The sequence below is a fragment of the Rattus norvegicus genome, chromosome 11, assembly GCF_036323735.1.
Source record: "Rattus norvegicus strain BN/NHsdMcwi chromosome 11, GRCr8, whole genome shotgun sequence".
NCBI classification, from domain to species: domain Eukaryota; kingdom Metazoa; phylum Chordata; class Mammalia; order Rodentia; family Muridae; genus Rattus; species Rattus norvegicus.
In genome coordinates this window covers 80,389,381-80,411,849 of record NC_086029.1, presented here as the reverse complement: position 1 = coordinate 80,411,849, position 22,469 = coordinate 80,389,381, and the positions used below count along the sequence as shown (strand labels likewise).

General features: G+C 48.3%; 1 protein-coding gene across 1 annotated transcript in view; it reads left to right on the top strand.

Annotated features, from left to right (window-relative positions):
- The window catches only part of Itgb5 (integrin subunit beta 5), a 115,786-nt gene that overhangs the window by 37,524 nt on the left and 55,793 nt on the right, over positions 1-22,469 (top strand). Inside the window, exons 4-5 of the mRNA NM_147139.2 lie at positions 3,974-4,223; positions 13,038-13,206. Of these exons, the coding sequence (NP_671480.2) occupies positions 3,974-4,223; positions 13,038-13,206 (419 nt within the window). The remainder of the gene's footprint in view (positions 1-3,973; positions 4,224-13,037; positions 13,207-22,469) is intronic.

The window sequence follows — 22,469 nt, the reverse complement described above, 5'->3', positions numbered from 1 at the left end:
TTAAAAGTTCGCTGGTCAGCAGCCAGGATTTATATGGTCAAAGCTGCAGGAGCAAGAGAGACCCTGCCGGTTAACAAGGTGGATCCGATGTGTGCTGGAGGGAATCACACACGCACACATGCACCCCCCCCACACACACACACCTCACTCACGTATTTGAAGATGGCAGGAGTCTTTATTGTTAAGATCCTGCCTTGTCTTGACTTGTGAACAGTCAGTCTGGGAGTTCTGTTCTCAGTCTAGCGTGTGTGCCAACTGATGCATGTTCCCAAGGGCAAAAAGTGAGGTTTTCTTATTAAAGGGAAGGCAGAAAAAAGAAAGTGTTAAAGTACCTTCCGGGCGCAGAGGCCGGTTAGCACTTGATTACAGAGGGAGACCCTCTACTTAGGCTGCGCTAAACACAGGCAGTGCTGGGTGCTTTGAAATCTGGGAAACAGGGCAGGGGAGGGGCTGCCGGCAGGGGGAGGGGGTGGGGCGCTCCATTCTCTCAGGTGCAGTTTGTCAGCTTTTCTTTGTAGCTAACAGTGTATTGATCCTACTCCTGGTCCTGAGGTGGGGATTACCTAGAATAGCTATGGAGAGATGTTCAAACCTGTAGGGCTCCCAGGTAGAAAGGGAGACTGTATGGGAGGCCTGAGGGGCTGTGGGGAGAAGTGGGAGGTGGGGTTGGGGGGTAACAAATCCAGGAATGAGGCTTGGGGATGCTGTCACCAGAGGCAGGCACATACCAACCCTGTTGGTGAAAATGAGGTCTATGCTCCCTGCTTAGACCATCAGTTAAAGTCTCAGGCTATGTAAGACTGCAGCTCACTGGGAGAGGTGGAAGGGGGAGGAGTGTGTCTAAGCGCACCCAGTGACTACTCACACCCAGAGGTGGGAAAGGTGTCTGGTCCTGGAAAAACATGCTCCACCTGGGGCTGTGGTGCCACTAGCCTCCCTGACAACCTGCCAATCAGGGAGGCTGCCCTCGCTGGGCTGCTGGTGTAGTGTCCATCCCACGAGAACTGCTGACACAAGGCATGCCGTGATCCCAAGCCCATGTGGGAGGGTGTGACATTTTAAAGGCTCCCATGGTAATGGGTGGTGCTCAGCAGGATCGGGCCTGCACTCCTTCTCACACCTTGCCTTTCTGGAGGTCTGGGAGGAATGCTCCCTTTAATGTTTACAGCCTCCCCACGGGAAGGAGTGTGTGTGTGTGTGTGTGTGTGTGTGTGTGTGTGTGTGTGTGTGTGTGTGTGTGTGTGCTGTCTCAGCGAGCCGTTCCGCTTAGCAGGTAATGTCAGGACATTGCCCACTTCCCAGTACAAAGCAGTGTCACCTGTATATTGTACCCCACTTCCTTCTTTGCCTTCAAATCTGAAGGGTCTGGAGTTAAATTCAAATGCCTAAAGATGTAGCCCAGTTAAGCAGGAGTTTCTGCAAGACTCTTCTCTCTCTCTCTCTCTCTTTATCCCCACATGAATTGCTTTAATTTGAAAATACTTTTAATTTTTAACTTTTGAAGCATCGGAGCCAAAAACTTCCTTGTGTGAGAGCATGGATACTTATGTACGTGTGGGTTTTAAAATCCCCACTATAATTAATGTCTCCTCACTCCACCGAAGCAGAAACTTAGCCACGTAGGTTGAAAGGAACTGGGGGCCTGCCTGACCAGGCCTGGGTTTAAATCTGACTCTCCCGCTTCCAAGCCTGCTGCTGCTGCTCTGTTCACCGCTGCCGCTCAGTTTCCCCGACTCCGAGCCACTTTTCCATCTCTTAATTATTAACAAACCTCAGTAAGACAGTGATACATTCTGCATAGAGGAAGGTGGAGTAGGAGACTCGGAAGGGTGGGCAGGTGTCAGGAGGCGTAGCAGGCCCTGTGAAGAGGTCATGGATTCGGACAGAAGAGCCTCTGTCCGTCTGGGGTCTGCCTTCTTGTGCAAAGGTCAAAGCGGGGTGCACACAGGGTGGGAGTAACCTTCCTTTTCCGAATTCTTCCCTGCTCCCCACCACTCCCCCACCATGATAGACATCCATCCAAGGAGCCCCCAAGGAAGGACCTGCTGTGTCTGTCAGATTGGAGCCAGAGTCACACTACAGCAGTTTGGAATCCATTCTGGACGAAATCTCAAATAGTCTTTTGTCTGAGTCAGACGCTGGTGGTTTTTTAAAAATAGGCTCACCCCAACGGGCGACCCAAACTGTATCAGTCTTGAGGTAGCTGGAACAACTCGTGCAAAAAAAATAAGTCAGGAGAAGCAGTTTGCCACCTGACCACAGGCAGGAGTTGTGATCTGCCTCCTTCCTTTGGGCAAGCTCTGGTCCATCTGGAGCCCTGCTGTGCCCTGGGAGTGCATCACAGCCTCAACAGATGCCCTGAACACCACTGTTTCATTTCATACTTAAGTAAACCTAGGTCCAGGCGGTAACCCGGGTCTGGTTTGTTTTCAGTGGGAGGAGGAGAGGGAGCATGGAGGGTTAGGTTCTGTGTCTTGCAAGGGTCAGGACTTTGTTTATGGAGGAACAGCCGGCCACACAGGATACAGGGTCTTCTCTGAGCTGTGGTCCTGGCCAACCAAGTGTGGACCCATTGAGTGGTGGCGAGGGCTCTCTGACTCTTGCATTTCTAAGTACAGGAAAAGTACACCCAAATTTCCAATGCTCAGGACGTGTGCTGCCCCAATCCAAATAGGACATCTGGTAGCCCCAACCAGCCCCAACCGGCCCCAACTGGCCCCAACCGTCCAGTGAGCTGTTACCTAGTGAGAGCTGAACTTTGAAGTTGGTTCTAAGTGACTTGTTGTTAGAAATGATGACAGGATTTGGGGGTTTTTATCTCCCAGTTACTGTCTGGATTTGGATCTCTCTCCAAACCCTGAGGGGCGGGGTCGGCTAGCAGGTCTTCCTGCCCCTCCCTTTAATTAATTCTCCCTTTCCACACCTGCTGGCTGTCTTACTATAGAAGCCAAATCACTTGAGTTCTTTTTCTATTTGGTCACTATTTGGAGTGTCTTTCCTTGCCTTTCTTTTTAATGGTAAATACAGTATGTGTCCCATACATAGAACATGCATATTCTTTGACACTTTTATAAATGTATTTAATGGATGTTGGTAATTTCAGCCTCTACCCATTGCCTACTTTTAGGCCCCTCCATTGGACACTTTCTTTCTACGTCTCCTTTCTATTCTCAGGCCTGGTGTGTGTGTGTGTGTGTGTGTGTGTGTGTGTGCGCGCGAGCGCGCGGGCGCGCATGTGTGTGCACACAGATAACAAGAGTCCTATCATTAAATCTGGAGCTAGGCTAGAGCCCAGCAAACTTCAGTGAGCTTCCTGTTTCTACCTCCGACAATGTTGCTGTTACAAGCGTGCTAGGTCATACCTGTCTTTTTATGTAGGTACTGGGGATTTGAACTCAGGTCGTGATGTCAGCTCAGCCAATGTTCTTACTCAGTAGTCACTGTCTTTGTTACTTCCTATGTTTTCTGCTTTTACACCCCACCCCCACCCCAGTTTTTACTCATGGCCACCCCTTCCTGTTAATACCTTTGCTCTCTGTGGCATGCCTTGACTGGACTAGGTGTTTTTCTGAGCGTGTTGGAGGACTGCTTTCAGCCCAGTTTGCATGGACATGTGTCATTCAGTTCCCAGTTAACCATGGGTCTTTTTTGCTGAGAGACAGAACACTGCTACACTTTTTCAGACACACTCAACTACTACACTTTTTCAGACACACTCAGGGGTCTGGAGAAGGGCACCCGGGGCTCCTCTCCCAGCACTGTATTCACTTCTGAGTCACTGTACTTTCCAGAAAATCTTGCTTTTTGATGGTGCACCATCTCCCAAGAAGAATTGCTTTAATTTTTTTGTAGGGTCAGATAAGCCCTGGGTCAGACCAGTATTCTACAGCGGGAAAAGATCTTTGAAATGAGAATCCACCATTTGCCCCAGCAAGCCACATGACCTCTAATGGGGTGACCTCTCTTGGCACAGGTGACCAGGCTACCTTCCAGCTGCAGGTACGCCAGGTGGAGGACTATCCCGTAGACCTGTACTACCTGATGGACCTCTCCCTCTCCATGAAGGATGACTTGGACAACATCCGGAGCCTGGGCACCAAGCTTGCGGAGGAGATGAGGAAGCTCACTAGTAACTTCCGGTTAGGTTTCGGGTCTTTTGTTGACAAGGACATCTCTCCGTTCTCCTACACAGCACCGAGATACCAGACCAATCCATGTATTGGGTAAGTGGTGAGCTCTCCTTCTGAGGAATTGTGGGATGAAGTAATGGGAAAATGGAACTCACTAAAGGCTAATTTAGGGGAAACATTAGGCTTAAGTATTTGATGATTTGTGATGGCCACGCCCTACATGTGAGAAAGTGTACTGTCACGGGTTGTATCACAACATAATGATCTTTTTTTTCCTTTTTAATTGCATTTTTTTAAATTTATATTTTAAACATTATCCCATTTCCTGGTTTCCCCTCCAGAAACCCGCTATCCCACCTCCCACCCCACCCTGCTTCTTTGAGGGTGCTCCCTTACCCACCCACCCACTCCTTCCTACCTCCCCACTCTAGCATTCCCTTCCACTGGGGCATCGAGCCTTGACAGGACCAAGGGCCTCCTCTCCCATTGATTCCCGACAAGGCCATCCTCTGCTACATATGTGGCTGGGGCCATGGGTCCATTCCTGTGTTCTCTTGGGATGGTGGTTTAGTCTCTGGGAGCTCTGGGGGGTCTGGTTGGTTGATACTGTGTTCTTCTTATGGGGTTGCAAACCCCTTCAGCTCCTTCAGTCCTTTCTCTAACTCCTGCATTGGGGACCCTGTTCTCAGTTCAGCGGTTGGCTGCGAGCGTCTGTCTCTGTGTTTGTGAGGCTCTGGCAGAGCCTCTCAGCAGACAGCTATATCAAGCTATGTCAGCATGCACTTCTTGTCATCTGCTATATTGTCTGGGTTTGAGTCTGTATATGGGATGGATCCCCATGTGGGGCAGTCTCTGGATGGCCTTTCAGTCTCTGCTCCTGTGAGTGTGCTTGTAGCGCCTTCTAAGAAGGACTGAAGCGTCAGCATTTTAGTCCTCCTTCTTGGTCTTCATGGGGTTTGTGAATTGTATCTTGGGTATTCCGAGCTTTCGGGCTAACATCCTTTTCAGTGAGTGCACGCCATGAGTAAAAAATAATGATCTTATGGGATGTATTTTCTTGCCTGCCTCACGTGGTTCTATTTCCCCACATTAATATAATTTAGCAAGTGTCCTTGGGGAGTCGTGGGTCCAGGTGGTCAGGGAAAGTCCAGGAGAGTGCAGTTTGTATCCTGTAGTGACTGGAGTGCACAGAGATACATAAGTTCAGGGATGGGGGATGGCTTAATTGATCAAGTACTCGCTACACAACCATGAGTAGTTAGCTGAGTTTGTAAAAGCTGTGTACTTCAGGATGCTCATGATCCCAGCACTGGTAAAGCAGAGACAGAAGGATCCTTAGGGTTTGCTGGCTGTGAATCACACAGAATTTGTGAGATCCAGTTTCAGTACGAGCCTCTATCTCAAAGGGGCATGATACAAGAAGGCACTTGCAACCAATCTCTGAGCTTTGTATGCACATGTACACATATGTGTGTGCATAACCACAAATAAATGCATTTATACATACATACATACATACATACATACATACATACATACAAAAGGATAAATGTGCTCAGAGATTGTCCCTCTTTAGGTTAGCAGCTATAATTTACTTCCGTATAACTAAATGAAAACGTCGTTTTAGTTTTAATTTTTTGTTTAATTTTAGTTTTGTATGTGTATGTGTGTACTATGTGTGTATATATCATGGCTCTTGCATAGAGGTCAGATGATGCCTTGTACAACACACAGTAAAATTGATAGCTTCTATCCTTTTCTTGCCTCATCTCCACAGTTGACCTTAATGAGTTTGTGGAATATAGGGCCCAATGTAGTCACCAGAACAGCTAAGATTCTAGTTCTCGCTAAGGGTCAGATACCATTCACACTTTTCACAAATAAACGCTTTATTGAGATTATCTCATTCCATCCCATATCGGACTCCTCAGGTCCCTACGGCTTCCAAGCCATGCTTACAGATGAGGAAGGTGAAGCCTACAGAGGATAAATACCTTTATACAGATAGCCAAGGGGTAGACTAGAGTCTGTCTTCTCATCAACACAATGACATTTTCCTCCTCCAAGATACTTTATCTGAGGTTACGTGACTGGGCACTCCCAAGCTCCCAAAAGCCCAGCAAGTCAGAGTTTACCTAAGTCTGCGGTAAGACGTCCCCAAATGTCCACAGCTAAATATCTACAAAGGTGCTCATTTGTACAAAATCTGAGGAGGGCTATATGTCATCGACTTTTGGCACTTCTCCTTCAGGGATCCAGGCCTCTTCTGTGTTATGATATCAGTTTTGATTCTTAGTCTCCTGCTGCCTCAGAGGAGGGTGTTCTTTTTAAAGACCCTGGGCTTCTCTCCACACCTTTGTAGCCTAAACAGCTCCCAGCTCCAGGGTAGGTTGGGGATTGGGTAAGGTGGGGATATCCTAGTAGCCTGCATCCTGAGTCTCCCTGGTCTTGCTAGTTTCATTTACCCATGCTGCCCTAGATCATCCTTAGGAATGAGAAACCAACATAAAGATTGAAAAACAGTAAGATAAGCCAGCTAGTCTCAGTGCATGCCCCCACACTTTTAATCCTAGTAGAGGCAGGTGGATTTTGAGGCCAGCCTAGTCTATAAAGGGAGTTGCAGGACAGCCAGAGCTACACAGAGAAACCCTATCTTAAACATAAGAAGAAGAAAAAAAGAACAGTAAGATGAACAGTTTTAAATACAGATGCATTCAAAGTTCCTTAAGCATCTCGCTATTTGCTGGTGTAGCTTTTAAAGCCACAGGTAGGGTAAGCTACATAAAGCTAGGTTATGATTATGGCTCTGAGTCTCCAAGGCCACATTCAGCTGGCTCCAGGCCACGTGTTTTATTGTTGGTGTTTTGCTACTTAATGGGAGCAACAGCATCTCAATCAAAACATTTTTGGGATTTATTGGAACAGTAATCCCATCCACTCCTTTCGGTCCCTGCCCTGATTGGGCTCCGACTCTAGTCAGACAGGGTGTGTCTGCACTCTCTGAGCTGCTGGACTGGGAGCTGGCAGAGGATCAAGGCCCAGTTTGGGTGTTTAGCATCCAAATAGTCAAGTCTATTGCACATAGATATTCAGACTTCCTACTTGAAGCCCTCCAGGCAGACACAGTGGCAGACAGTGCTGTTCTTGACTGAGAGCACAGAGCACTCTGAAAAGCTGTTCCTAAGACAGGAAATCAGTGAAGAAAGCATGTGAGGAAGGAAACTTCAAATCTAAGTCATGTAAATCTCTCTTTTGTAAGCCGGGAAGTATCAGGGCAGAGACTGCAGCTCTCCGAAGCTGGCTGAGCTTTCCACCCTGGGGAGTCTCCCTAGAGAGTCCGCTTTGCAACTTGGATGGGACAGCACAAGCCAGGGCATATAATCTAGCTGTTCCATACCAGGTCTGGGACAACACACACGTTATTTACTTTCCTGTTATAAAGGCCCCGTGAGTTAAATTACTGACATCTAAAAAATGGACACAAATGACCAGAATTTCTAGTTTTTTCTCCATTTGGTATAGAATACCCAGGCTTGCCCTGGGGAGAAAAAAGTAATGCAAGCAAGACCAGTTTGATAATCACGGAGCATCTCTAGGAAGCCCCAATACTCACTGACATCCTATTTCCTATTGCTAGCTGTGGGACTTGATCATTTATATAAAGTCATCTCCATCACTATTTATATATTTTTGCCCTTTGAATATATTTTCCCAGGAAGTCACAGTGTCCGTTTGCCCCCATAAATGTGTCATTCCACTGCCTCTGGCACCTCTGTGGCTGAAGTGACGTGCTCTGTTTATCTAATCCTGGCATCCTCTTCGTGCTCTGCCCCATGCTTTTGACCGAGTCTGGGCAGGAGTTACGTGGTTCACATTGTTCAGGGCTTGGTTGGCTGTGTCATCTGAGTCCGGGCGGTTCTAACAGTGTCTGTGTGATTGTTCAATCTCTTGCTGTGTCTCCATGTTCATCCAGTAGTGGGTGGCAGTTGGAACTTCTCAGTCAAAGTTCCATGTTTCTTATAATTTTTCATGCAGCCCCAGCCCCCACCCCCCAACCCCAGCTACATCATAGAAATCCTTCCCAAGTTACAGTTGTTCTTTGGTTTAATCCGTGTGCTGAAACAGTTTGGACCTCTGTGACTGTGTTCTTCCTGCTATCATTGTTACTTGGTCCTTGTGTTTTAGATACTATTTTGTTGTTGTTGAAGACTTCTGGTTTTTGTTGTTTGTTTTTAATTTTCTACTCATTTCCCTTCTGGCTTTTGGCTGTCATTCCTTCCTCTTTTTGGCTGCTCCCAAAGACTTCGGGAGTCTCAGAGCATTCTGTTTTCGAGTGTGAGGTTTGCTGACCTCCCTTCGAGCTCTTGGCCTCTCACGTGGTGTGAAATGTTTTCATTAGCTCATCTTCATTGGAGGCTGTTTTCCATCCAGGGCCATATGCCCTGGTGTCCTGGCTTTCCACAGAGCAGTTTTAATCTTTGCTGTTGTCAGGAACCTTCCATGTTAACATTGGGACTGGTTTTCCTGTTAATTTCTCAGCTGAGGGTTCTTTCAACATAAAAGTTGTGAATTCTCATCCCCAAGGTCTAGAGTGACTTTTGAAAGATTTATTTATTTACTATGTATAGTGTTCCGCCTGTGTGTATGCCTACACACCAGAGAGGGCATCAGATCCCATTACAGATGGTTGTGAGCCACCATGTGGTTGCTGGGAATTGAACTCAGGACCTCTGGAAGAGCAGCCAGGGCTCTTAACCATTGAGCCATCTCTCCAGCCCCCTAGAGTAACTTTTTAAATTTACTTTTTGCAGAGGACCTGGGCCTGCTTCCCGGCACCCACACTGGGCAGTTCACACCTGCCTGTAATTCTAGTTCCAGAGAGTCTGATGCCCTTTTCTAGTTCCACAGCACCTGCATGTGAGGGGTGTATCATATATACAAATATTTTTTTAATTCATATATGTGCATGCTTGTGTGTGTGTGTGTGTGTGTGTGTGTGTGTGTGTGTGTGTGTGTGTGTAATAAACCCTGAGTTACCAGTAATGTATTGGTGTCCCATTAAAGAAAGAGATAAAGGGGCTGGGGATTTAGCTCAGTGGTAGAGCGCTTGCCTAGCAAGCGCAAGGCCCTGAGTTCGGTCCCCAGCTCCGAAAAAAAGAAAAAGAAAGAAAGAAAGAAAGAGATAAAACACTTCCTAGTATCATTTAGCCAAGAGCAAGCCCAGATTTGAATTCTATACTTTTTATTCTCTGTGTCCTCTGTCTTCTGTCTGTCTGTCTGTCTGTCTGTCTGTCACGCGTCTTGAGCCTATGCCTGCCTGAAGGCTCTCTTGTGAATCTGTCCCTGAGTCTGTGCCAGTCTCTGTGTGTCTGGTTTTGCTCCGTCTTTATTGAACAGCACAGGGTGGGGAAGGAGTGAGGGATGAGGCAAGGCCTCCTGGTCCTTCAGTTCTTCTTCTTTCTGATAGCAGATGTGACTGACAGCAGAACCGGTGTTCCAAGCCCTGCCAGCCACAGGCCAAGCGGCCTGGCTTTCCATCTTGGTTTTGCCACAGAAGTAGCAGGTGTACTTAGCTTGCTGTCTGGTTTCAATTTTCTTCACTATTTTCCAGAGGGAGGCTCCACTGTGGGTCTCCTATTTCTCGATCCCAACCTTCTTGGTGTGTTTAGCCATGTTGCCGGAAACCCAAGCCTGGAGAGGAGATAGATAATTTAATAGAATTTTGCAAGGGATTAAGTCACTGCTTCCAACTGACTGAGATGACAGTATTGCAAACATCATTGATCAAGTGATATCCAGATGTTATAATCAATATTTATGATGGATATTCTTTTATATCCTTTTGGCTCTTAGCCTCTAATTTTGCTCTTTTCAGCAGCTGATACACAGGTCTGGGTCAGAGGTGTGGAGGAGCACATGATGTAAGATTGCAACTGTGGGCCGTGCTGTGCTGGCGTGCGCCTTTAGTCTCAGCACTGTAGCAGAGGCAGGCAGATCTCTGTGAGTTTGAAGCCAGCCTGCTCTACAGAGGGAGTTCTGGGATACCCAGACTACAGAGAGAAACCCTGGTTTGAAAAAAAACAAAACCGGGGTTGGGGATTTGGCTCAGTGGCAGAGCGCTTGCCTAGGAAGCGCAAGGCCCTGGGTTCGGTCCCCAGCTCCGAAAAAAAAGAACCAAAAAAAAAAAAAAAAAAAAAAAAAAAGAAAAAAAACAAAACCAATCAAACAAAATGATTGCAGCTGTGCATCTCCTGATGCTGATGTCATGGGAAATCCAAGGCGTGCAAGGCTGGGTGCTACACTGTCTCCTTAAAGGCAGGATAAACAAACAGGCTGAGCACACAGTAGGACGGCAATCTTAGGTCTTAAGTGACGTAAGTGAGATTTTCACACACAAACATACACACACACACACACACACACACACACACCGGTTTTTAAGACAGGGTTTCTCAGTGCAGCCCTGGATGTCCTAGAATTCACTCTGTAGTCTAAGCTGGCCTCGAACTCACAGAGATCCTCCTGCACTCCTTCCCGAGTGCTGGTATTAGAGGTGTCGGCCACCACCATCCAGTTTCGCTCCTGGCATTCTCATCTCCCCAGTTAATAATCAGCAGCTCTATGAATGTCCCTTAACCTGGATTCCATGACACAGTGTGGGGACTTATTCTCCTGGCAGGCGACTCTAAAACAGATATGCAGGCCATTCTGGAACAACTCCAAGGACTAACTGAGCCAGAAATATGATCACAGGTGACGTGCTCTTTTAGTGACGCAGTGTCTGTGTGGTGCCAAGGAGACGTGTCCCTGACTAGGCTACAGCACATTGCCTGTAGTTCAGACACATGTCCAGCAGTCACACGTTCTGGTTCTTAATTACACGGTAGGAAGAGTGGGTCCGCTCATGCCGTTGCAGGGGTGAAGGGAGCAGGGGCGAAGGGAGGCGTGAACATTGAGGACCAGTCTCTGTCTCCACAGTTCTCCCAGTTTCTCATTTCACAGCAGTTTCGCAGTTTCTCCTCCAACTGTCACAACAAATACACACCCAGGGTTCTAAATGGTGGCCCAGAAAAACAGAAGGGAAACAGGAGCTTGGAGGAAAAATTGGATGCAGTTGCAGACGGGTTTTCCTCCTCTTGGGGCCTGTCTGTCCCAGAGGTGTGGGGGGAGCCTCAACTCCTTCCTACAGGAATGTGATGTCACATTTGTTTCTGTACAAAGTGAGAAGGCTACTCGAAATCCCAGGGTGGCCTGGCACTCGGATTTACAAACAGCTGAGTCTAAGCAGAAGGTGTTTGTGAGGATGTGGGGAGGGAGGGAGACCAAGGAAACACAGACAGGGAAGGACCGACTGGAGAGAAAGAACTGTCACTGGGGTGGATTGGGAACATGTGCGTGTGCGTTTGCGTGTGTGTGTGTGTGTGTGTGTGTGTGTGTGTGTGTGTGCCTGTGCATATGTGCGTGTGTGTTGGGGGGAGGGGTGTGATCTGTCCCCAGCAACTTGGGAGGTCTGTGCAACACTGCGACTATTGCCTCTCTGCAGAGAGGAGCCTGCCGGGGCCCGTCCTGGTGGGGCTGGTCTTGGCAGCAGTGAAGGCAGAACCTTTAGCAATTGCTAAGCCTGTTTCCCTTCCCAGGCACAGCTTGAATGGGATTCTAAAGCCTTTCTCCTAGGCCTTTCTGGCAATACTTGTTTTTCTGAAGAGAGGACTCTTTACCCGCCCACAGATCCTGCAGGTCTGTCCCGTTCATCCGGCCCACTGGCCTTCCTCGGTCTCCTTTCTCCACGTGGTGTTAACGTTCTTTTCTCTGGCTGCCATGCTCTGCCCTCGCCTCCTTTATCCCAAGGATCCATTTAAGAAGTCTCTTCCTGTTTCATTGCCCCAGTTTGATAGTATCATTGGAACTACTTACTCTAGGAAAGGGGCCACTGAGGGCTTCCGGCTTCCCTGAGAGTTTTTGACATGCCCGTCTTTTTCCCACTTAGAGAAGTGTAGATTTCTCTGGCGAGTGGACACTATCGTTGCAATAGATGAATGGATGATTGGTAGAGCAGAAGAACGTCTGTAATTCCTCTTCCTTTCTGCGCCTCTCCTTGTGCCAGCAGAGCCTGGTAGTCACTCGTGAGTCCTTTGTCTTACCGCAGCAGCACAGTTTGATGAGGAAAAGCTGGCTACCCGACGAGTCCTGCCTGTGTGCCCTCCCTGGCCATCTCCCTTGATTGTTCTTGGTCCCACTCATCTACCGAGGCCCATGTCAAATCTTCCCCCAGTGTACTGTGTGACCTCCAGTTCTTTGAGCCATTGTCTGCCTACTTCCGAGGTCTGGCTGTGTGCCCGCAGCGCAAGGGCTGGCTGTTGAAAGTTACTTGGTTTTGTCCTCGCCATTAGGCTTATCCCAGAGTGGGCGATAGGTGCTGGGTAACTGTTAATTGATGCTTTTCAAGGTACTCAGTGAAGGCCAGGACATTTGATTACTATTTGGAGATGGCACGGACCATGGAGATGTTTCAGTGAGTAGAAGAGCTGAGTCCGATTCCCAGGACCCACATGAGAGAAGAAACTGAGCTCTGCAAGTTGTTCTTTCATGCCCTGGTGTGTGCGCATGCACACATACGTATATGCACACTAAAAATGAAATGTAATTAAGAAATGAAAAGGTAGGGGCTGGAGAGATGGCTCAGTGGTTAAGAGCACTGACTGCTGTTCCAGAGGTCCTGAGTTCAATTCCCAGCAACCACATGGTGGCTCAAAACCATCTGTAATGAGATCTGATGCCCTCTTCTGGTGTGTCTGAAGACAGTGACAGTGTAGTCATAAATAAAATAAATAAATGGATCTTTTTTTTAAAAAAAAGTTGAAAAGGCTTACAGATGATGACGGAAAATCCACTCTTTTCTCTCTCTAGTTACAAGTTATTCCCCAACTGTGTCCCTTCCTTCGGGTTCCGCCATCTGCTGCCTCTCACAGACAGAGTGGACAGTTTCAATGAGGAAGTGAGGAAGCAGAGGGTGTCCCGGAACCGAGATGCCCCCGAGGGGGGCTTTGATGCTGTCCTCCAGGCTGCTGTCTGCAAGGTAAGGACACCCAAATATATGGCTTCCATTCACTCTTACATCAGAGGCTGAGCTCAGCCACCCCTCAGGGAAATCTCCAGCAATCAAGTCAGCTGGACTTGCGATGATGAGTTGAGCTTGCGTTGGGTGTGGCTGTGTGCAATGGGCTATTGCCCTTGCCAGACAGACGCTATTCAGTGTTGATGCATCAGCCCTGGAGGGAAGGCGGAGATTTCAATCAATCGGAAGTGAACTTTGACTTTGAGAGGCTCCCAACTTGGAGAAATGTATAAATGCAATGCAGAAAACAACTTACTGTTAAAATGGGTTTCTACTGTCAAGAAACCGCTACAGTAAAAGATGAACTATTCTGAGCTCATTACTGAAGCACGTGTGTCATGTACTTTTGTTCATCTTCCTGGTCCCTGTGCACGAGCTTAGCGGTTTTCAGTGAGCTCTGTGTAGAATGACCACACTGGTGATGCAGTCTTTAAAAACAATTATTTATCTTTTGAAAATGTTATACGTGGGCTGGAGAGGTGGCTCAGCGGTTAAGAGCGCTGACTGCTCTTCCAGAGGTCCCGAGTTCAAATCCCAGCAACTACAGGGTGGCTCACAACCATCTGTAATGGGATCTGATGCCCTCTTCTGGTGTGTCTGAAGACAGCTACAGTGTACTCATAAATAATAAATAAATAAATCTTAAAAAAAAAAAAAAGAAAATGTTATCCGTATAAGTTATTTCACCTGCATGTACGTAAGCACATTCACGGTTGGTGCTCCCAGAGGTCAGAAGAGGGGGCTTTGAAGTCTTTGGAACTGGAGTTATGGACAGTTGAAAGCTTTCATGTGAGTGACTGAGAATTGAACATGGGTCCTCTGCAACACCGAACCATCTCTCCAGCCTCTTAGCAATGTAGTTTAGGACACCCCCCCTCCCCCCAAGGAATCAGAGAAAGGACTGAAAGAGCTGAAGGGGCTCGAGACCCCATTTGAACAACAATGCCAAGCAACCAGAGCTTCCAGGGACTAAGCCACTACCTAAAGACTATACATGGACTGACCCTGGACTCTGACCTCATAGGTAGCAATGAATATCCTAGTAAGAGCACCAGTGGAAGGGGAAGCCCTGGGTCTGCTAAGACTGAACCCCCAGTGAACGTGATTATTGAGGGGAGGGCGGTAATGGGGGGATGGGGAGGATGGGGAGGGGAACACCTATATAGTAGGGGAGGGGTTAGGGGAATGTTGGCCTGGAAACCGGGAAAGGGGACAACATTTGAAATGTTTGAAATGTAAATAAGAAATACCCAATTTAATAAAGATGGGGAAAAAAAACTATGGGAGTTCATTAGTGGTGGAGTGGTAGGGACATTTAAATGTTGGGCAGGTCAGGGAAGCGATTAAAGCATAGCTTCAAGGCCACACACACAGACACACACACACACACACACACACACACACACACACACACACACACGCGCGCGGTGTCTGCCATTTGCTTCCTGGGTGATCAGCACTTGGGTTTCTGAATGCGGATGCAGGGTTTGTTCCAAACTCACTTCCCTCTCTAATCTGCATTTGACACTGATAAGAAAGCCACTGTTTTCCGGTCAGACCTCCGACAGAGCTGGCTAAGGGGAAGGAAAAGACACAGAAAGCATCAGGACTCTCCTTCCTGGTCCCTCTGGCTGTGTCACTGTGGAGGCCGGGATTGGGGGTGGGTGTGTGTGGTGGTGGAGATCCCCTTCAGAGTGGGAGGTCACAGTGGCTTCCCATCCGGGTGGCTGCTGGCCATTGATACATAGTCTAAATCCTGGTGGTTTTTTCAGCAGTCTGAAGGCCAAATGGAACACAGCTATAAGATGCTCGTCCCTGCACCTTCTGTGTGTCACGAAATAGTTTGTGGCTTGTACTCTTCGTCACTTCCTTTTTGACTGTCGTTCAGATATTGACTGAAGAGGCAAAGTCTTCACAGACATTCTGTCGAATTCTACATTTTGTCAGGGACAAACAATGCAGGGGGAAAAAATATGTAAGATTGCCCTTACCTCTTTATCCAGAGACTTTGGTGGATTTTCTTTGGGGGAAGTCATCTTTAAGGCTGAGATGGGAGAGAAGGTGGGAGAGAAACTCAGGTCAGGCCATGCCCAGCACCAGTAATTTTAGATGAAGACCACATTAAGTGCTGGGACCACTCGTGTCTGGTCCAGGGAGAAGCCAGAGCCACGCTTGTGCCTGTAGATTCGTCCTATGCCACCCTGAATGGGTAGAATAGTCCACCCATTCAAGTTCAGTATTACAGAGGCCTCCAGCACATGTCCTAAGCACATTGCTTGAACCTGGTGAGTTCTCATTGACAGAGAGGCACTGAATGAGCCTGTGTCAGCCTTAGGCCTGTTGTACGTTTATTTCTCCATGGTGTTGGCCACAGGAAAAGTTAATAATTGTTTAGAATTATGCAGTCTGTAAGCCGCCGATTTCTCTTTACCTTTCCCCCAGTTCTGTGCTATGGAGTTACGTTTAGACATGTGCCAAGACATTTCTTTATCATTTGAAATTGCCTAATTTTTAATAAATGTCATTTTCCCCAGCTTATTACAGACTTTCCTAATGTAGCAAAAATGTCAAGAATAGATCACAGGCCAGCTTTTGGTGAATGACTAGGCAATAATATCATATCATTAAAAATCTTAGTAACGTGAGGGCCAGGATGGCTGGGCACACCTGTAATCTCAGCAGTTAGAAGTCAGAGGCCGACAGATTTCTGTGAGTTCGAGGCCAACCTTGTCTAGAAAGCGAGTTCTGGGACAGCCAGCACTACATAAAAAGAACAAGACAAAACAAAAAAAGCCAAGCCTGGGTCCCACAAACCTGATCAATGGAAGGAGAGAGCCGCTCCCTCAGGTTGTCCTCTGACTGCCTTACGAATGCCGTGGCACGTATGCACACACATGGAAAAGAAGGAAAATACTGGAAATCAACCAAAAAACGATAGCGATATTTTTAGGGTATAGAATTATATGGTTTTTGTTTTTCTTGGTGGCTTTAAGTCTTTTATATTTGTCTAAATTTCTATAACAAATGTGTGCTATTTAACATTGAAGCACTTCAAACAGAATGGTGGAAAAAATGGAGAAATTAAACCACATGTGTCCCTTGTTTGCCATTAGTGATCCCTCATGGCCAGTCTCACTTGTGTTCACAAAGACCTGGTTCCGCTAGCTCAGATGTCATTTCCAACACCCTGGCCAGCTCCTCCTAAGGGCCAGAGTTGCCTGGATAGCCTGTCCTGCAGCGAGCACATGTCCACCTCTGCTTCAGTTGACCTTTGCTTTCCGGGGACCGGTCTGAGAACAAGTCTGACTCACAGCATCATGGGTTCTCCTTGGCCCTGGTTTCCCTGGGTCGGACTCTTCATTGTCAACTTGTGGGCCTTAGGTTGTGACCTGGCTGTCTTTAAAGTCTAGCTCTAAGGCATACTCTGTTTCTTGGAAAGGTGATCTTTGCAGAAGATCTCTTTGAGATTCTACTCAGGACGAGGACCGTGCTTTTACCAGTGATAGTGGTGTGTGTGTGTGTGTGTGTGTGTGTGTGTGTGTGTGTGTGTGTGAGAGAGAGAGGAAGGGAGGGAGAGAGGGAGGGAGGAAGGGAGAGAGGGAGGGAGGAAGGGAGAGAGGGAGAGAGGGAGAGAAAGAGATCGGAGCATTTCTTCCTACCTTGTTGTGTCAGGGTTGCTTCCTATGCTGTGCGCTCCAGGCTAACTGGCCGGCAAGCTTCCAAAAACAAGGCTTGGAAAAACGACACAAGTCTAAGTAAGGTCTACAAGAAGTTAGGCAGGTTCAAAGGAGCCAAGGGGTGATTCTGCTGCCTTCGCCTCCCATCTGGCCATAGAAGTGCCAGAATTACAGATGCATCCCCCTCCTACAGCCCCCCCCCCCATCAGGTTTTTTATGTGGGTTCTGGGTCAAATTCAGGTTTCCAGGCTTGTGCAGCTAGTGTTTTTACAAATTGAGCCATCTTCAGTGCTCCCGCCCCAACCCCCACTCATGCCCCTCCTGCTTCCCCCCCCCCACCCCCCACTCCTGCCTGCTCTGCCTCTGCCTCTGCCTCTCTGGTGCTGGGATTAAAGGCATGTGCCACAGGGTCTGACTTTTTTTTTTTTTTTTTTTTTTTTAATTAAAGGCTTTATTCTATAATGGCCAGTGTTTCCCTTTCCTGGGCCTCCGTCATGGCCTCTTCATGGCCCTAGCCTAGAGTCACTTACCTGGTTGTGGCTGGGCTCTTGCACACCTGGGGGGTTTTATTCCCCACCTCCTGTGCTCACCCCCTCCCCTCACAGCAGCCCTCCATCTGCAGGTTCCATCCACTGAAGCCGCCTGCATCTTCCCGTCCCACGTCAGGGTGGTGTGATTGTCCCAGACGGCGAGTCATTGCCAACACATTTCACCCACTGTGCGTTTTGTACTACGGCTCGGTCCTGGCGCTTGCTGTGCATTCTATAGGTGTTAATAACTGAGGAGCTGCCCTCTTCCTATCACAGTATTGCACAGGGCAGCTTTCCCATCCCCAGAGTCCCGTGTTCAACCTCATCCCTCAACCTGTTCTTGAACATCAGTGTGTGTGTGTGTGTGTGTGTGTGTGTGTGCGCGTGCGCGTGGGTGTGGTGTGTGTGTATCTGTGTATGTAGGGGGTGGGTGTTGGTTCAGATCTGGAAGACTGGAATTTGAACCTTGGACCTGTAATATGCTGTCTACCACTGAGTGACAGCCCCAGCCCTTTGAACTGCTGCTCCTTTCTGTGCGTGTCTAACCTGGCTCACTTGTGCTGCAGACGTCAGCTTAATTGACTACCATACTCCCCGACTGACACCCTCACTGCGTCAGGGTCTCCTAAGTACTTGGTCACTTCCATCCCAGTTATCACTGTACTTTGGCTATTACTTGAATGGCATGCCTCCTCATTGATACACTAAAGGTCTCGTCATTGTCATACCTCTGGGTCCCCAGCACCCACCCAGGAAGGACACTGCCTGGCACAGGCGAGGTCTCTGTCACACATTTGGTGGAGAAACGATGCCTTGTGCTCCTAGGTGCCTGAGCTTCTGAAGGAAGCTCAGAAACAGCCGGATCCTCCTGCTCCTCCCTTGTCCACCTTCCCACCGTGCTCCGGTGCCTTCATGGCCTCCACAGTGTGAGATACCTGCCCTCAAAGTGGAACCCTTAGTACTGTGTACTCTCAACTTGGTAGTCATTCCGGTGGAGAGAAAAGTAAAGAAACTAGGAGAAGGCCCCTACCCTCGAGACAGGCTTCCTTGGCTGTCTTGGGACGCTACGGACCACAGGCTGGCCTCTTAACTCTCAGAGGTCTACCTACTCTGCCTCCCGAGTGCTGCCATTAAAGGCCTCTGCCACCATGCCCAGTTACTCAGAATTTTGCATTTAGGGGTCTAATTAGGGGTACATTAAACACTCTAATTGTTAGTATTTCACTGACCCATATGGCATATTGATATTTGCGTATTGGTATCTTTCCTATAAAAACAAACGCATTAGTTAATCACTTTCTGTAGTACTAGAAATGAAAGCAGGGGTCTTGATTGCTCAAGCAAGGACTCTCTACCACTGAGCTACATCCTTAGTCCCCTAAATGGAAAATCTGTGTGTCTTATTCTACATACTACAGCTCTTTCCGTCCAGCTTGGACCCTGCCAGGAGCCCGCACCACAGACATCCTGCTGTGCCTTTTGGGGGTTTGGGCTTGAGGGAGCTGTTTAAAACCTGAGTCACAGGCAGCTCCATTCCTCAAGGAAAGAAATACTACACTGTGGCCTCACTGAACCTAACCACAGAGCAGAATTTTTTCCCCAAGTACATCTCGTTGCGAAGTATGATTAGAAGCAGGAAAAACAAACTCCTCGGGAGAACATGTTTATTGTTACAAAGTGATGGAAACAGCCTGAATGACAGTGTGGTTGGTCATTCGGGAAGCCAATCCCACAGTTAAAGCTTGAGTTCCCCCCGTGGGCCATGTTGAAATGAAGGTTCTTTGGTCCTTAAGCTTGGATCTCTGGTGGAGTCTGTCACAGGCCAACCAGGCCATCTGCCTCTCTTTCCTCCCTCCCACCTCCCCAGTACCTGCTCCCTCTTCCTCTCAGCGCCTTCTGGAAAGGTTCACAGACAGGGTTCCGATGTTAATCTGAAAGTTTGTTAAGTGCTTACTGTGTGCTTACCCCACATAAGATTGTGAAGGGCTGGAGATTGAGGGGTCCACAGTCTGTCTCTGTGAGCTTACCTCTGCTTGGAAGACAATGAGAGAACAAGATTTAAGGTGTAGCTGGGCATATTGGCCTCTTAGGACCCTGTGGTCAGGGATGCTTGGTCCTTTCCTCCCCCTACTCCCATGACCCCCTCTCGGCTCACAACTGTTTGCAACTCTAGTTCCAGGGGATTTGACTCTCTCTTCTGATCTGCAGGCACCTGCATACATGAGGTACACATACATACATACCTTCAGGGAGACACACCTATATGTAAAATTAAAACTTTTTAAAAAATGTCAACAATAAGAGAGCAGAGGTGGGTGAAGGGAGGTGCCAGGCGTGGGAACAGTATCCTCTGAGGGGAGATATTGTGAGAAGTGTGTTAAGTGACCTTGCCTATCATAGAGGAGGGCCCTTCTAGCTGGAGAGGACTCGTGAGTAGCCCGGGAAGCAGCTTGGAGTCCAGGGTTCCTGATAGGGAAGACTTTCTAGCAAGGATTGCTGCTCCCCACCAGAGCAGCTGCTCGATGAGGCGGTGAGTGGATGTGGGCCCTGAGCCCATTGGCAGATGCCATAGAAAGGATTCCTGCACCAGAGGGAGGCTGGCTGAGACTCACTGGGGTTCTTTTTTTTTTTTTTTTTTTTTTTTTTTTGGTTCTTTTTTTTCGGAGCTGGGGACTGAACCCAGGGCCTTGCGCTTCCTAGGCAAGTGCTCTACCACTGAGCTAAATCCCCAACCCCTTCACTGGGGTTCATATGTATTTCAGTAAATACACATCCTTGAGGATGTCCCTCTGACTCACCGTGCGCTTTGTGGTCCCCACATGTAAATAGGTTATTACAAAACAGGTCTTGGGAGCTTTGTCTTGCTGTGAGCCCATTGGAAGATGCACCATGTCAGGGCCCAGTCAGGTCTGCAGGCTGTGTATTCCTCCAAATTTGTTTGGTTTATTAGAGATAAGGTCTTGTCCAGGTGGGTTGTGTAGCCCTCCTGCCTTAGCCTCTCAAGTGCTGGGATAACAGGCATTTGCTGGCTTAACTGTTATGTTTGTTTTGTTACCGGCTTTGAACCCATGGCTTGGTGCCAATTAGGTTCATGCTTTGCCACTGGACTATCTCCCCAGTTCATAGAACCCATCCTTCCTAAGTGGAGTGGCGCACACCTTTAATTTCAGCTCTTGGGAGGCACAGGCTGGCAAATCTCTGAGTTTGAGGCCAGCCTGGTCTACAGATTGGGTTCTAGGATAGCCAGGGTCTATACAGCGAGACCCTGGTCGTCCCTATCTCCTCTCCACTCTCCTCCCTCCCCTTTCTCCCTACCCCCGCTTCTTCAGTACTTTGGATTGAATCTAGGGCCCGTGTATACTGGGCAGGTGATCTGCTGAGCTACATCTCAGGCCTTCCGGGCTGCTTTTCTACCCGGTCACTGTGGCGATTTAGACTTGCAGTAGCTGCCTGGAGCCTGTTGCCCCCTACAGTTCTCACCGGCAAGCTCCAATTGACCATGACCTCTCCCACAAGCACTAAGTTTATTTGCTAAGCGCAGCTTGCTCTGAACTGGTGTCTTGCAGCTCTCTCTGTGCGCTCCGCTGGTTGGTTCCAGGTGCTTTACTATTAGGGAAGTTCCTCAGGAGAGCCAGGAACAGGAGGGTCGGCAGGTTGTTCTCTGTCATTTGAGGGACCATTTGTTAGACATTGTAGCCTCTAAGTGACTCCTTCCACCTCTGAGAAACCAGATGGCACAACCTGTGTCTCTAGCCTGTGTCCTCAAAATAGAGAAACCAAGCCTCCTGTTCCCCAGTCATTTCTCCCAGGCCGAGGCTTTCTGGGGCCAGCTGTGCGGAGATAAACAAGCCAGCGCATCTGTCTGGTCCTGGGGAGTAAGCCAGCTTTTATTTATTTTCTCAGACTGGGAAGGACTGGCTCCCATTCTCAATTCCTTCTTCTTTAAATGGATGCTGAGAGAGGTCAGATTATGAGGAGCTGAATGGGTAAGTAGGCAACATTTAAGAGAGACCAGGCAACAGAATCCAGTGGAGAAGCAGGGTCAGGAAAGGGTTATGATCACTGGACTCCGAGTATATTTTTAAGCATGTGGGAAGGAGCCAGGCAGAGAACGACTGGTGGGACATTTCCCAAAGAGGGTGGGATTTACGGGGCTGTGTTTTCTCAAGGAGGGAGGAACCCACCCTCCTTGGGGACAGTGAGATCAGAGGCTGGAGGCTGGAGGTTTAGGACAGAGAAGAGAGCACTGGCTGCACGCCATTCTTCTGGGGCTGAGGAACCAGGTGAGGAGGGGCCGCTGTTTGTCTCAGTGACAAGAGAGACAAGGTCACCCAACTGAATGTAGAGTGAGAGGGTGGAAGCTGGAAGAGGGCCGGCAGTGAATTGGATACAGATCTAACCGGCAGCCAGAGAAACCTAGTGAACCGCAGTCCTGGCCACGTGCCAGGTTTCTTGCTGGAGTCCGGGGAGCTTCCGCTCCGCCCACCATTGACATTTTCATCTGAGGGCTGACCTTGGTCTATTTAATGACCTCAGTTTTGTTTACATGTTTCGTTTACAGTTCGACTTTACTCAGAGACGTAAGGAAAGATTTATCCAAAGCACGGACCCTTTGGGAAATCATTTTTAAGAAAGACAGCATCCAACATAAAAATTAGAAGATGAAAATAAACAGAAAGGAGAAACACGTGCAGTGCTCCTCTCTGAAGAGAAGGCGGGGAATTTATGATCTAGAGACCCAGGTGGGAGGTTTTGGCTCCCTGGCAATAGTGGCGGTGCCAATGAGTACCAATTACTACCTCTTTACCACATTGCAGGTACATGGCTGCTGCCCTGTGTGTCATTTTGGTTAAGCCTTTCTTCAGCTGTGTTTTAACAGTAGCCATTATCTGTCCCTTATACATGGGGAAGCTGATGTTGGGGGGGAAAATTAAGTACCTCCTCGCTCAAGGTCACACAGCAAAATAAAGCAGATGTAGGGCTGGACCCAGCCCTACCAGCACCTGACCTCAAGCAT